The 16,600-nt window shown below is 31.7% G+C and overlaps 1 protein-coding gene across 4 annotated transcripts in view; it reads left to right on the plus strand.

Annotated features, from left to right (window-relative positions):
- Positions 1-16,600, plus strand: part of LARP4B (La ribonucleoprotein 4B) — a 197,980-nt gene that overhangs the window by 110,500 nt on the left and 70,880 nt on the right. For all 4 annotated transcript variants that reach the window (XM_052001141.1, XM_052001140.1, XM_052001142.1 and 1 more), the window contains exon 2: positions 812-946. In XM_052001141.1, coding sequence (XP_051857101.1) covers positions 866-946 — 81 coding nt within the window. In that variant the 5' untranslated portion in view covers positions 812-865. The remainder of the gene's footprint in view (positions 1-811; positions 947-16,600) is intronic.

A 16,600-nucleotide genomic window follows, 5' to 3' on the forward strand; every position in this document is an offset into this window, starting at 1 on the left:
CTTTTGACCTCACTGTCCTCGTTTACAAAATGAGAATATTAAATTCAGGGACTTCTGACATTTCTTCCAACTCTAAATCTGTCGTCCTGTACATCAAAGTTCTTAACCTAAAAAGTATAAAGTGTTTTAATAAAAGCTATTTTTTTGGTCTGTTTTTAATTTAAGGTTAACAAAGGAATTAAAGTGATGCTTTCTTTTTTCATTTAAGAAATGTTATTACAGCTTGGTAGTCGTTGTGATAATATGGAGTGTTAATATTGTTTGAATTACATTTCGACGTGATAATAATTGATTACTGAGTTTGAGGATATTTCCTTAATATTTAAGTCTCAAAAGTAGCTTATTAGTGAATTGTTTTTTTAAGCCTTGAGTATAAGTCCAAGTTGTATCAAATTTTAATTTAGAGCATTTAAAAGAAGGAATGAGGGGGCAGCTAAATGGCACAATAGACAAAGGGCCCGGCCCTGCCCAACATCTTCGTGAGTTAAAATTTGGCCTCATGATTACTGGCTATGTTGCCCTGAGTAAGTCATTTAACCTGTTTGTCATAGTTTCTGATCTGGAAAATAAGTTAGAAAAATGGCAAATCACTCCAAATGGAATCTAGGAGAATCCACAAAACTGACATAAGAAGCACAGAGCATTTAAAATCAAAAGCTGACCACTTTAAAGTCTTCATTAATCTGCTGTGTGTAATCTAAAATATATTACTCTCTAGTGTACTACCAGAGTGAGTTCATTTTAAAAAATTGGTGACACTGAACTTTATGTATAGGTTTTTACACTGTTTTCGTTTTTTGCTACTTTATAGCACAAGAAGATCACCAGCAAAGTTCTCTCTGAAGAGTCATAAAGTAGACAGCTCATGACTTCTGATCAGGACACTAAAGTTGTGGCTGAACCGCAGGTGCAGCAAGTACAAGAAGTCAAAGACAGTTCTCATCTAGTAAGTATAATAAGCTTTATGTAGCTTAAATAAATTTGATTTTTAAAACTTCTTCCCTTTTGTGGTAGTTTTTAGTATGTTAAGAGTACATAGAAATTTGGAAATAATGATACTATCAAACTTTATTTTTTGTCATTGAAAGATTTTGCTATTGTAATTTTGTGAAATTTGGAAAAAAATAGAAATAAATATTTCCAAACGAGGGAAAGGTAAGCGATAACTTACAAAATCTATACAATCTCAATAACTTTATGAAGAAAAAAATTTTCCTCACATTCAATTTCTTTTGATAAGAAATTTTAACTATTTAAAGGACATTTAAAGCATTTGTTATGTATCTAAACGTTATTTTCTCTGCAAAGTAATTATGATTACTTAATTTTAAAATGTTTTGATAAATTATCATTTGTGGGATCATAAGTTAAAAGTGATATAGTGTTGAATTTCTACATATTCTGAAAAATTAATTCCTTCACATTAAGCCTTTGTAGCTTATTTTTTTAATAAAATTAAAAGGGAATTCAACTTATCATTTGGGGTCTCTTTAAAAAGGATATTATATTTTATCACTCATCTTATTTAATTACATATTTTTAAAAAGAGCTATTTCATTAATATCTTTAAAAAAGAGGGGGACAACTTGTGGGGTTCAAGTTCTTTCAGGAATACTAGCTGTAATACTGCTAAGCCCTTTAAATTGTTCATTGCTTCAGAACTTACAGGTGCCTGGAAATTTTTACTAGTAGAGGGAATTTCATCATTGGGCAATTTCTATCATACTGAAATAATAGATTGTAATTCCTTCTCCTCATAAATAGGGGTTTAAGTTAAACTGGATATATCATTTTTGTCTTAATTTTTAAATTGTTGACAGTATTTACAAATAATAGTGATATTGGTAAATAATATTTTCCCAGATGAATCCTGACTGAGTCAGGTAACTTTTATTACGTGTAAACATTCACAGAAAGTTTCTCAGAGTCAAAATTATATTTCAACAGTATAGTCTATCATAAAGAAAGAAAAAATTTTAAAATGTCATTTGTAACACTCTTCCCTTCTTCCCTCTACCTCCCCTAGTTTAGTATGAATGTCACCAGGCTATGGTGTGATAGGTTTTTTTTTTTAAGTAATGTTTTGAGTTTAACACACCCACTTACACAATACATAAAACACTTTAAAGAGCTGGAAGATGACCATTCTGGAAGACTCTAAAGAATAAAAATGTAGGGGGTTGTGGGTGTGGGTGAATCCAAATGGGAACATGCTTTGAAAAGTCTGAAAAGCAACCATGATTTGCACTAATTTCTTTTTTTTTTTTTCATAATTTTTAATAGCTTTTTATTTACAAGTTATATGCATGGGTAATTTTATAGCATTGACAATTGTCAAACCTTTTCTTCCAGTTTTTCCCCTCTTTGCCCCTATCCTCTCCCCTAGATGACAGGATGACCAATACATGTTAAATTAAATACAAAATAAGTTTACATGTCCAAACCATTATTTTGCTGTACAAAAAGAATCGGACTCTGAAATATTGCACAATTAGCCTGTGAAGGAAATCAAAAATGCATGTGGGCAAAAATATAGGGATTGGGAATTCAATGTAATGGTTCTTAGTCATCTCCCAGAGTTCTTTCACTGGGTGTAGCTGGTTCAGTTCATTACTGCTCCATTGGAACTGATTTGGTTCATCTCATTGCTGAACTGATTTATTGTTAATTTTCTTTAAATAACTTTCAAAGTCCTCATTTTAGTATCAGTTTGGTAACAAGTTTTACATGAAGTTTCATTAATTTTTTTATTTATTCTTTACACTTTATTAATTTCTTTATAAATTTATAAATTAATTTATTTCTTCTTTTAGCATAGTCTTATATCGCAGTGAAGAACAATTCAACATATCCTATTATATGATTCTTGTTTAGCATGGATTATTCCTTAAAGTTTTATTTCTATTATTTGAAATATACAGTCAGACCAAATGGAAAAAATATTACTTTGTGGACGTTTTAGAAGTTTAGAAAGATGGATCTGAATAAGGATATAGTATTTTTATAGAGTAAGTTTATAGTAATTACCAAATGTTTTTTGAAATTATTTTAGAATTAATTGACTAAAGCTGTGTTTTGAAGTTTTGTTCCAGGGAGACTTATAGATAGAGAGAATATATAGAATTTATTTGTAAGGAAGTAATTTGTAACTGCTCCTTTCTTTATTATAAATGTTTTATAATGGTATGGGATATTAGAGCTAGAATGCCATCTCAGAGGTTAAATAATTCAGGAGTGTAAACCTATTAGATCTTGTCTGATCCCAAATCTCTTTTTTTATGCTTGGAATTCTCAGTAGTCCTTCATTGAGGCTTTTTTTTTTTTTTTTTTTTAAGGAAATGGAAAATAAAAAAAAAAGTGAAAAATTACATCCTAAGGTCTTGGAAACTTCCATCTAGTTAGATAATATTGTTTTATGATATTTCATAAACTATTTCATAAACCATGCTTGAAGTGATAGGAACCATTCCATAGTTTATTATGGCAATCCATTCCATCTTTAATGAGATCCACTACTTAAGGGATCTTTTTTTTTTTTTTTCCTCAATTGCATGTAAAGATAGTTTCCAATATTCATTTTTGTAGTACTAAAAAGTACTAACGAACTCATGGGGGGGGGGTATATCTTACATTTAAATTGTTCATTAGGATTCTGTTTTGACTATTCATTCTCGTCCACTATTCTCTTAAGTAGAATTGTTAGTCTGATCTTTTCTTCTGATTCTCCTGTACTTGTTTTGCATTATTTTGTAAATGTCTCTTTATATTTTATTTTTCCTATATTAATTGTTCTTCACTGCTATGCTTTTCCATCATATTAAGATTTTTGTCTTTAATCTTTGCCTACTGGATGTGTTCAAGTTTTGAGATTGCCTTTTGTAAAAAATATTTTCTCTTTTAAATAGCACCAAAAGTTATATTCCTAGCAATCGAACTTTGGGTCTTCTCTTCTATATTGTCTTTCTTGCTTCCCTCCCAAAATGTATCTGTAGTTAATTAATTTAGTAATAAATGAATGTTCACATTTCTCTGTAAGCCTATGCACAGCATATTTCATAGCTTCTAACTTTATTTTGCCCATTTTAGTGAATGGCAATATAATAATTAGAAATTTTTGCACCTGTGTGGGTGAATTGACAAAAACATCACTAATAATTGAAATTGAATCTACCTACTCAGATTGGAGCATATCAGAGAAGTGTGCAGGCTTCTTAAGTTTCCAAGAATTGGTCTCCACCCAAGCCCCAGGAGTGAAATCTTACTGGGAATAGGACAAAAAAGAGATTGGACACAAAAATTCCACTTTTTTCCCAATAGCATATAAGAACAATCATTGACATTCTTTAAAAAAAATTTTTTTGAGTCCCTGGTTCTCTCCTTTCATCTTTTCCTCCCTCCCTTCTCCTCTTCCTGAAGTGGCAAATAATTTTTTATATGGCTTATACATGTACATTCATGTAAACATTTCCATGTTAAGGACGAAAGTGGACCAAAAGGGGAAACAAAAAAGGTACAAAGCAGTATGCTTTCATCTGCATTCATATTCTATCAGTTCTCTGAATATGAATAGTGTTTTTTATCATGAATCCTTTGGAATTGTCATGGATCAAGCGATCATCTTATAATATTGTTGTTATTGTGTACAGTGTTCTCCTGGTTCTGTTACCTTTACTCTTTGCCAGTTAATGTAAGTCATTTCAGGTTTTTCTGAAATTAGCCTGCTCTTAATTATTGCTCAGTAATATTGTTTCACAATCAGATACCACAGCTTGTTCAGCCATTCCCCAATTGATGGGCTCTTAACTCAGTTTCCTTTGCCATCACAAAAAGCTGCAATAAACATTTTTTAAAAATAATAAATAGGTCATTTTCTTTTTTCTTTGTGATAATAGGAATAGTAATGGTATCTCTGGATCAAAGGTTATACAGTTTTACAACTCTTTCGACACAGTTCCAGATTACTCTCCAGAATGGTTGGATCCGTTCAGAACCAACAGTGCATTAGTGTCCGAATTTTCCCACATTCCCTCTGGCATTTATTATTTTTTTCCTTGTCTGTCATGTTAGTCAATCTGATAGGTGTAAGGTAGTATCTCCTAGTTGTTTAAACTTTGCATTTTTTAAAATCAGTAATAATGTAGAGCATTTTTTTACAAAAGCTATGAAATATGTTGTGTATATGCTCCCAGGGAAATATGAACATTCATTTACTCCTAAATTAATTGCAGAGCCTGTATAATTTTTATTTATTCATCTGAAAACTGCCTGTTAGTAGAGAAATGATGTTGTAGTCTTACAAATTTGAGTTATAAAAATAAAATTGAATGTCCCCCCAATCTAATTTAGAACAAACACTCTGAGCTCAACTACTATTGGTCATATACCTCAAAGAAAAGAAGGAAGTGACTCACTTTATAAACACTTCCTTTCTCTCTCTCTCTCTCTCATAGAGAATTAGAAGTTATTGAGTATACCTTAACAAATTACATTATTTTTTGAATATGAAAAAAATGTACTGGATGGTTTCAGAGAAAATGAGGTAGATCTCTCTGACTTTTAGAGTAAAATGAGTAGAAATAATTGAATAATAATATTTTAAAGAAAAATAGCTTAAAGATTTGCAAATTCAAATCAATATACCGGCCACATTTGTATGGAAAAGTAATATTTAGAATGAAATATTTTCATAGACCTCAAATGTGGGAATTTGTTTTGTTTCATTGTACATATTTGTTATAGAGGTTTTATAACATACAGTCCTTGTTCCTGTGTTGGCCCTAGTGATTGCTAATTTCTTTTGTATTCATTGTCTTTAGTGTGGTTCTTCTTCTGGTGACATATCTCTAACTGTCATAGGAAATCCAAGGGGTGACTACCTCTGATGAAAAATGTTTATTATAAAATTTTTTTTGAAACCTTTTCACTTTTCTTTAGCATGCTTCCATTTTCATTTAGAAATGTCCTTAAGATAAGTTTGCTTACTTGAGCATGTCAATAAAGATTTAATTTAATTGGTTTTTATCCTCCTACTGCTTCTCCTTGTTTTTATGTACTAATACTGCTTATAATTCATTATTATCCTGGGTTTTACTGACAAATTCATATTCTAAATCACTGCTCCTTTTGGCTGCCTACTCTCTTGGAGTAAAAAGTAAATGAAGTCTTTGTTAAGGTGATCTTGATTATTTTGTTCTTCTAATTATGGTAACTGATTTTTACATCATTTAAAAAAATTGTCTTTGGCCATCTGTCATTGTTAAGCACTTCTTTCTGAATTTCATCAATCTTATTGAGACACATGACTTTTGGGCTTTTATTTTTTAAAAAACATTTTAAGGAAAATGCTACAAACAGGAAGGTATAATTCTAATCTCTTGAATGACTGCTCTGACCAATATCCCTTTTCATGTTACCCTCCCTCATTCCATCTTCCCCTCCCACCTCATATCCTAGATACATTATAACTAGGTTCTATTGTGAAGTTTCTGGGTTAATGTTGAATGAAGCAGAGTGCAATTCTTATAAGAATGCTTGTAGAAAATTCACTGATAAAACTGCAAAATTTTAGTATGTACTATATATTTTTCATTAGAGATTTTGGTGAGCCTGAAGGAGAACTTTTGGTTTTTCCCAATTAAAATTAAGGTGCTTTTCTTAGAAGGGATTTTTCAAAAATTCACCAGGTTTACAAGTTAACTATCAAAATAACAAAGGATACTATGTTTAAGGGCAAAAATTAACTATTTATACATAACTTATCATATCTTATTCTGATGACTAGGACAAAGAATCATCAGAAAGATTATTGATAATTATAAAGCCCTGGAAATTACAGGTATGTCCAAAAAAAATCATCTTTCTTTAGAGATAGTGGTGTATAGAAAGAACTCAGAAATACTTTTAAGTAGTTTTAAAAAAAAAGTCAGTCATTATTTCCTAAAATACTTTAATATGGTTTCAAACATTTAATTTTAAAAGATAAGATTATATAAGTATCAGATATATTCTGTTGAATTATAATAAATATAATTACAATTTACTTATTGTAAATGCTGATATGATTGACTGAGACTTTCTTTCAATACAACATACTTGGAACACAATACCTTATCCAAATAAGAAATGTTCTATGTTGGAATCTTTACAAATTGTTAAATCATTAGAGAGTTGATAGAGACAATAATTATCTAATTTAGCATGGTTCAGTATCATTGATCTGCTCTTACAAGGAGATGTTTTGGACCAGAACCTGAAACAAGGTACTAAGTAGAACTAATTGATACAGTGCTTGTGTTCACACTTTTAAAGAGCTCATATAAGCAAGAAGTATTTAAGTACTTATTGGAGTTCACAAGTATGGTTTACTTTGTGAATTCACACCTCCCTTGAAGATCTTAGGGCCAGAGAGCACTCTGGGAAGAAACCCATAATTCCACTCTCTCGTATCGCACAGTCCCTCTCTCAGAGAAGGAGCATAAATAGAGCTTCAGTGAGCCAGTCAAGAGAGTTCAGCTAAATTAGATTGGAGAGGAGCACACTGGGACAGACACAGAGCCCTCTTTTGGAGGCAAGACAGATTCTCCTTTGTGCTGGCTGAAGAAAGCAGAGGCAGAAGCAAAGGACAAAGCTGCAAGAGCTCTTGGAATCAAGCAGAGAGATAGGCCTCTAAGCTAACCGGGCTATTTTGGAGGAAGCAATAAAAGATCTGAACTTTTATTAACTGGCTGAATTTTGAGTGATTATTGATCTTAACTGAAACTAAGGCTGCCTCCAGGAAACCTCCCCTAGAAACCTGCTCTCCCAGAGATAACCATTATTTTAAAGAAGAACAAGAACTCCACAGTTCTATGTATCAGAATTATTAAAGACAGTTTGTTCATACAAAACTATTTTCTAGAAAGAAGGTCTTTTTTCCCAAAGGTTCCATGTAGATATGTAATAAATGTTTGTTGATTGTGAATATATAAAAATAAGAGGAACAGGGTCAAAATCATATATTCTTATAGTTTATAAAATATCCTAATTTCCAGCATCAATAAACTACCATGAATCAAAAATATTAGTCATTATTTCATTTAAACCAAGATTTTAAGACATAAAAAGTTAAAAAGAAGATATGAGTCTAGAAGTAGGATTATCTTTCATATGTTTTGGGCTGAATTCTAATGTATCTGCTGTGGTTTTTTGCTTTTGTTTTCTCATTCATGGACCAAAAAAAGCATGTAACTCTTAAGAACCTAGAACTGTACTCTGTCATAGTGCTTTCAAAATCTAAAATTAAAACCCAAGTGAAGAATTCTTGACAACTTTCAATTGATGGATGGTACAAGGTGGAGATTTGACTTACATTATATTGACACTCGTTTCTGTTCCGATTTTTTTCCCCCTCCTTCCCTCCACCCCCTCCCCTAGATGGCAAGCAGTCCTTTATATGTTGGATATGTTGCAGTATATCCTAGATACAATATATGTTTGCAGAACCGAACAGTTCTCTTGTTGCGCAGGGAGAATTGGATTCAGAAGGTATAAATAACCCGGGAAGAAAAACAAAAATGCAGATAGTTTACATTCGTTTCCCAGTGTTCTTTCTTTGGGTGTAGCTGCTTTTGTCCGTCATTTATCAATTGAAACTCAGGTCTCTTTGTCAGAGAAATCCACTTCCATCAAAATATGTCCTCATACAATATCGTTGTCGAAGTGTATAATGATCTCCTGGTTCTGCTCATTTCACTTAGCATCAGTTCATGTAAGTCTCGCCAGTCCTCTCTGTATTCATCCTGCTGGTCATTTCTTACAGAACAATAATATTCCATAACATTCATATACCACAATTTACCCAGCCATTCTCCAATTGATGGGCACTGCTATTGATTTTTAAAAAGCCCTAGAATGTCTTATTTGTTCCATTGGTGTAAAAGCTGTTTTGATGTGCTGGTATAAGGATTACAGTGAATATATAAGTAGATAAATATGGTTATAAGAATTTTCCTCTTAAATTAATATTAGTTTCTAACTGTACCATTATACTGGTCGTTACTTTGTTTCTTCATCTATAAAAATATATAATTTATACTACTCATCACCATAAAGTTGTAGCAAGGATAAAAATTAACACATAGGGTAAGAAACTAAGAAATTGATTCAGGGGAATTTTTGCATCAACTTTCTGATAAGAATTGTATCATATGTCCTTGTGTATATGAAATACATATGGAAGTAGTACTAATATAAAATCAAAAGCTATTTTACAAGTGATCAAAGAATGTGAATAAACTTCTTAAAAAGGAATTGTAAAATTGATATTATTAATAATAGTTAAATAAAAACCATACAAAATAGCCAATAGTAAGAGAAGTACGTACAATCAAAACAACTCAGATTTTACCTGATAAAGATGATACAAAATGAAAATAATATTGTATTGTGATTTGATTCGACCATTCTGGAAAGCAACTGGTTATGAATATCTGAAATGTCTGTAATCTTTATTTGATCCTACCATTAGGCATGTCACAAAAAGCATGATCTTATATACTTCAAATTATTTATTTCAGCATACCCTGTCACAACAAATAATTGGAAACAAAGGTGATGGCTCAGTTGATTGATTGGAAAATGACTAAACAAAAGTTTATGAATAATGAAATAATACTGCAACAAGAAGCAATAAATAAGGGAAGACAAATAAACTGATGTAATGTGCCATAGAACCAAGAAGAAAAAATAAATATTAACTAATATTGAGCAAAAGGAAAAACAAGAAAACACTTGAAACTAATGCTGTGAAACTGTAATAACCAAGTTTTGGCCCAGGGAAGTGATAGGAGAAAGTCTCTGTCTCCCCCTTTCTTTGCAGATTTATGGGGTTTGAGTCTGAAACACTGTATATGATATCATTTAATTTTTCAAGTGTTTTTTATTAACTTCAGAAGGCTTTTATTCTCCTAAATATAAGGAATGGCCTCCTGGGAAGGGCAAATATAGAAGTATATTAATTAAAAATATTCATTCTAGCATAGTATTTAGATGTCTATTCTCTGAGGTCTATACTGATTAATAGAGAAGATATAAGTACAAATGAATGGAAGAAAGAAGTAAAACATTTATGACTATTTGCAAAAAAAATAGTGCTAAGTACTAAGAGATAAAAATGCTTTCACATTGAAGGCAGCATTATAAGAGTTTAACTACAAGGCACTGGTTTAGAATTCCCATGGTATGTAGGGTACAGCAACAAAGCAAAAAGTAATATTGCTTCAATCTAATTTTCATTGATAAAGTCATTTTAGTTTCTGATAATGTTGGTAAGAATTTTGATAGCAAGAAATTCCCTGTCTGAGTCATAAGTAGCTAGAGTTATAGTTCCTTCCAGAATGTTTGCCAGGCTGAAAATCTGTAAGTGTCATTTCCAGCAAGGTGGTTGAGGACACTGATCTGGAAGTAATGCTTATTATCCCAAAGCCATTTCCTTTCAAAATCAGAGGGGAGATGATGATAAGGTTGATGGTCATGGTATGAATAAAATTTCTTCTTATGAGGAAGAAATAAGACAAATACACAATTTAGTAATAGGAGGGGAAATGATGTTTTAATTAAAGGTACAAAGTGATATGAGAGTCAAGAGAAGAGAGAGATCACATGTCTTTTAGAAGTAGCAAGCAAGGAATGAATGGAAAGGTAATGGCATTGAGGTAGGCTTTGAAGAATAGATATAATTTCAAGGGACTTTGAAAGGATCATTTGGAAGGGTTCTAAATTGAACAAAAATAAAAATGGGAAAATTGCTTAAAGTAGTTGAATTTATGTGACATTAATTTGAAAAAGGACTTGATAAATCTGTTATTCAGTAGGTGATTCATTAGTCCTAATGACCAAGTGCTGATTTTTCTGCTTTGTAAAATGCTTAAGATCAGTAAAAAATTTGCAGTCCCTACAGTGAAAATTGTGTACATCAGTTCTCTTGTTGGTCATTAGAGAACTTGTTATTTTATTTTGTGTGTGTGTGTGTGTGTCTTTGATTTCATAACCTTTGCTTTAATCTAAATTAATATATTGAAGTTTTTTATAATGGTTTTTATTTTCCAGTGGAATTTTAGAGGTTATTATTTCTAAGGGAGCTTGGATTGTTACATAGTATTGAATATGTTCAATAGTTTTAATAATGATGTGTGTGTGTGTGTGTGTGTGTGTGTGTGTGTGTGTGTGTGTGTAGTAAATGTAGTATCTGCAGCATTTATAAATATTATAAATATTATTAATAATGCATACTGTATGGGGAACAAAAAATTGACTACTTTGACTTTTAGGAATAGTTTTTAAGTTTTAAGAATATGTATGTATGGCATAACTTTTGAAAACATTAAATACGAATCTGTTGTAGTTAGGATTTGAGTGACAGTAACATGTGAGTGTCTCACACAGTGCTATTTTTGGTTTCTGGGTGTTGGCTTTTCTTCAGTAGCTATAGAAAGCTAGTTGAGGTACATTTGGAGGTTCTGAAATGAAGAGGAACTTTTAATATGATTATATTTTGAACTTTTCAACATGGGTTGCTGCTTCAGCAAAGAATTAAACAACAGCAATAACAATGAAAAAACTGGCCTTTTAGGAAAATCGGAGGAGGCAGAAGTACCGGAAAACAGGATAAGTAAAACTTTATCTTCACTATTCGATACTGTGGAAGGTAAGGAACTACACAAAGTAGAAAATAGAGCCAATGGGACAACGGCTAGAAAGAAAGAGCCAGATTTGTTTTGGGCTAAAAAAGTGAAGTTTCCTTCTTTTCATATTTCAGAAACTGAACATGAAGTGCCTTGTAACACTAGCAATTCATTTAATTTTATTCCTTCATTAAATTTGGTACATAAAGTCTTAAATAGATATGAAAATTTAGAGAAAAATGAAAGGAAAAAAGCTGACGAGCCTGTTACTAATGCCTACTTGATTGATAATGGAAATAAACTTAACATATTTGAAGATATGAATTCTCAAGGCAATATTTCTTTTTCATATGCATCAGTGCTTTCAGACCAAAAGTTACGGGAAGAGGTTTTTTTAAATACAAGCCATCAGGAATATTACCCAGTAACTTGTAAAGACTCATTATCAGAAAGAGAAATAGTGGCAAATGTCCAAATCAGCAGTAATAATGAGAACAACAAAACTTTAGGTGTCTCTGAGGGACAAACAGATGAAAAACCAACTTACATTGATCACAAACAAAATAGTAATTCAAGAGAAAATGAATTTTATAGTATTTGCGTTATTGATTCTGACTGTCTAAAAATGGAAGAAGAGATTTCTCCTAATGTGTGTGGAGAAACTGCAACAGATGAAAACCATTCAGCTGTTACCGGTGAGGGAATGTGTACCATGGCATGGCCTCTAGATACTGAGAAAGAATTTTTAGTCTGGCATGCTGTACAAGGGGGAGCTAAGTTAAACAGACAACAGGAAGAATCATCCCAGTGTGAAATCTTACCTTCAACGCAAGTAAAGAAAGTTTCTAATGAGGAAAGTAAGTGTATTACTGACCTACTTACTGAAAATGATCCAATGCATACATTGGAAGATATTTCTAGCATGTCAGATGATAATTTAAAGTTAAAAGCAAATGCTGAATTTCCTAAAGAGCATAAACAGAGCAATTCATTACATAATTATGCCAGAGATGGTGATTTATTAAAAGATGGATGTGTTGATCAAGAAGAAAAAGATATCTCTATTTTAGAGAAATTAAATCATTTGGACAATTCTTCTGTTAATTTGCTCAAAGACAGTGGAGATAGTAAAATTGATGTTGAATGTGATGCTTCAACTATTAGTGTATGTCAGAACTTAAATTCCAGAAGTGAAGTGGAAAATAGTTATCTGAAGAAAACCTCAAGTGATAGTAGAGGTAAAGATGAACTAGAATCTAGTAGAATAGAAGACTTTTTTTCTGAAAGTCCAGGTGAACTTCATCTAAATGCAAATCAGTTAACCAATTTTGAGAATTCTCAAAATAAATTCCTTCAGATTCTCTATGATACAAAAGATGTAGTGTGTAATTCTGATGACAATCACAGTGAATCTTCTTACATTTTAGACACTAGTGAGAACATCTTAGATGAATGTAGCTTGAAAAAGGAAAAATTACACCTTGAGAACACTGATTTGCTTTTGAGATCTGAGACTCATTCCCAGCTTAAAAATGAAGTAAATATTTTAAAAGATGAAAATCATGCTAATGATGACATTGAGTCTAAACTCTTAAATCAGATGCATTTATCTACTGATATAAATATAAGCAAATCATTAACACAAACCAGAGAGACCTTAATTTGTGAATTATATGATAGAAACAAATATGAAGTAGACCAAGGACCAAAGAACCCAATACCTTCTCTCTCAGAAGAAGTACTTGAAAGTAAAAATAAAAGTTGCCTCCAGTCTTCCAGTTCTGGAAGCAAAAGCTGTGTTTCCCCTTTATCTCTCTTAGTTTGCCCTGATAATAAAATAGACTTGATGTTATTTCATATATTGCCCAAGACTGAAGATGATCATTTCAGAGTAACTGAAGGTGAAACAGGTCCTTTAAATGACCTATCTGAAATAATCCATAGTGAAGGTAATAATTGTGAGACAGAAAGTTTTGAGTCAGATTTTGAAACTATCTTTAATCAAGAAGCAAATATAGTAATTTGTAAGGAAAATTTATTGCCCAGTCAAAGTGTTCTTTTGGTTTCTCATGATAGGCCTGAAAGGTTTAAAGTTTCTGAAGTAAAAAAAAATAATCAAATGAAAAACAACTCTGAAACTCAGAAAATGTCTAGTAAGTATAAAATAGAATCTCCCAGCTTATTGCCATGTTCATTTCAGTGTTCTAATTCAAGTGTTACTCAGCCAAAAGTTGAAGAGTGCAACCTGAAAAGTAGTGAACATCCACAACTAAAACAAGTTTATTCTAGAACCATGAAAGGAGCTAATGATAATTCTGGCATCTATAACTCAAGTTTAAGTAAACCAGGATTTTATAATGAAAAAAATAAAGGAAGACAATGTGCAAAAAAAGAGGCTGTTGATCTTAGTGGTAATGATTCATTAGATGCTTATGAAACAAATGACTGCCAGGTTTACCATTTAGAAGAAAGAAATCCTGAACTGCAAATTAGAAAATATGTTTTAAGTACCAAAGAAAATGAAGTAGAAAATTACAAGTCAACACATGAAAAATTGAAGTCTAGTGACAAGAAAACACTGGGTGAAGTTGACCCAACTCAAATGGATAAGTATGCAGCTACTCCGTCATTTGCCATAACTCAAGCAGTTCCTGTCAATTCTATTGATGGCAAAGAAACAGTACCTCTTGATGAAAATGCCCTTCATCTTATGGAAGATAAATTGAATGTGTCAGAAAGTCCCTTTAAAGTAGATTTCCAGGATGAATTGAATTTCCATTTCTTAAATGAACTTTCTTATTACCAATCTGAAGGGATGACAAATCAAATATTTTCTACTAGACTTATTAATGGTTGTGGTGCTTGCCAAATGGACTACCAATGGGCAAATTCAGTCCCTAAAGATATAATGGAAGATATAAATGACAAGTTACAAAATAAGCCAAAAGACTTAGATATTGCATCATTTTCAGTGGAAAGCTACCCATATCAACAGTTGATACCAGAGGATAGTGGTATTTGGGGATGGCAAGAGAGAAGTGAAGAATTGGTAAGTCTTTTTAAATGATTTAGTTATTTTTAGAGTCAGTAACCTAACAAATTCCAGGATATTTTTAAAAAATTTGTACTTAGCTAGTTGACATTACAACATTGCTTTATTGTTTTTCCTAATATCGACCCATACAAAGTTATGATTCTTTGCTGCTACCTACTTTTCCCAAGTAATCTCTACATTTTGATTTTTACTTTAAAAGTAAAGTTTTGAGTCGAAAGTTAAAGGAAATTATCAGTTATGATTGTCATTACTATGCGCTATATCAGCTTTTTATATTCCTAAACTATAAGGATGATATATTCTCTACAGTTTAAAGTATTTAATCCAAAAAATCTTATATGTTTAAATGATATTAGTATTGTGACACAGATGACTAATCTGCATTTTTTTTTTTTTTAAATCCAGAAGTCTAACACATTAGTGAATAGAAAATTTTTGTTTATCTGTGAAGCTCACAGCTGGGAATAATTTAAGACTTTGCCAGTTTTCCAAAAAAAAAAAAAAAATTCTAATGCACGTTGTCTAAAAATTTGAAGTACTATTTCTGGTATGAGAATCTTTTTAAAAAATGACTCAAGGTTTATAGCCACTTAGTGATACTTCATTATTAGCCCCTATGTCTTAATTTAAAGAAATATTTTCCCCTACAAATGTATGTAAAAACAATTTTTTTTAACAATTAAGAAAAACTTAAGTACTAAATTCTGTTTTCTTCCTTCCCCTCACCATTCCAGTGAGAAATTTTGTTTTTTATATGTACATGTGTGATCATGCAAATATTTCCATATTAGTCATGTAGTGAAAGAAAACAGATCAAAAAAGTATAAATGAAGAGGAAAAAGGAATCCTTAAGGAACTATTTAGTGGAAAATATTTTTAGCATTGCATATTTATATTTTGTGCTTTGTGTGATAACATACATATATATACACATATGTAAATATTTTCAAATTAAATACTAATTTAAATGGAGAATATTAGGTATAAATATAGACACATTTTGCATGTTAGACATTTTAACATCACATTTTGACTCCTTACTCAAAATAAATTTGGCTCAAAAGGACTTTAGAGGTATTTTATATAGTTTAGACTCTTTTTTTTTTTTAAATAACTTTTTATTGATAGAATCCATGCTAGGGTAATTTTTTACAGCATTATCCCTTGCATTCACTTCTGTTCCCGATTTTTTCCCCTCCCCCAGATGGGCAAGCAGTCCTTTACATGTTGAATAGGTTACAGTATATCCTAGATACAATATATGTGTGCAGAACCTAACAGTTTTCTTGTTGCACAGGGAGAATTGGATTCAGAAGGTATAAATAACCCGGGAAGAAAAACAAAAATGCAAGCAGTTTATATTCATTTCCCAGTGTTCTTTCTTTGGGTGGAGCTGCTTCTGTCCATCTTTGATCAATTGAAACTGAATTAGCTCTCTTTATCGAAGAGATCCACTTTCATCAGAATACATCCTCAAACTGTATCATTGTTGAGGTATATAATGATCTCCTGGTTCTGCTCATTTCACTTATCATCAGTTCATGTAAGTCTCGCCAGTCCTCTCTGTATTCATCCTGCTGGTCATATACAGAACAATAATATTCCACAACGTTCATATACCACAATTTACTCAACCATTCTCCAATTGATGGGCATTCATTCATTTTCCAGCTTCTAGCCACTACAAACAGGGCTGCCACAAACATTTTGGCACATACAGGTCCCTTTCCCTTCTTTAGTATCTCCTTGGGGTATAAGCCCCGTAGAAACACTGCTGAATCACAGGGTATGCACAATTTGATAACTTTTTGAGCTTAGTTCCAAATTGCTCTCCAGAATGGCTGGCTGTGTTCACAATTCCACCAACAATGTATCAGTGTATAGT

The sequence above is a fragment of the Antechinus flavipes genome, chromosome 5 (genome assembly GCF_016432865.1).
Source record: "Antechinus flavipes isolate AdamAnt ecotype Samford, QLD, Australia chromosome 5, AdamAnt_v2, whole genome shotgun sequence".
In the NCBI taxonomy this organism is placed as follows: domain Eukaryota; kingdom Metazoa; phylum Chordata; class Mammalia; order Dasyuromorphia; family Dasyuridae; genus Antechinus; species Antechinus flavipes.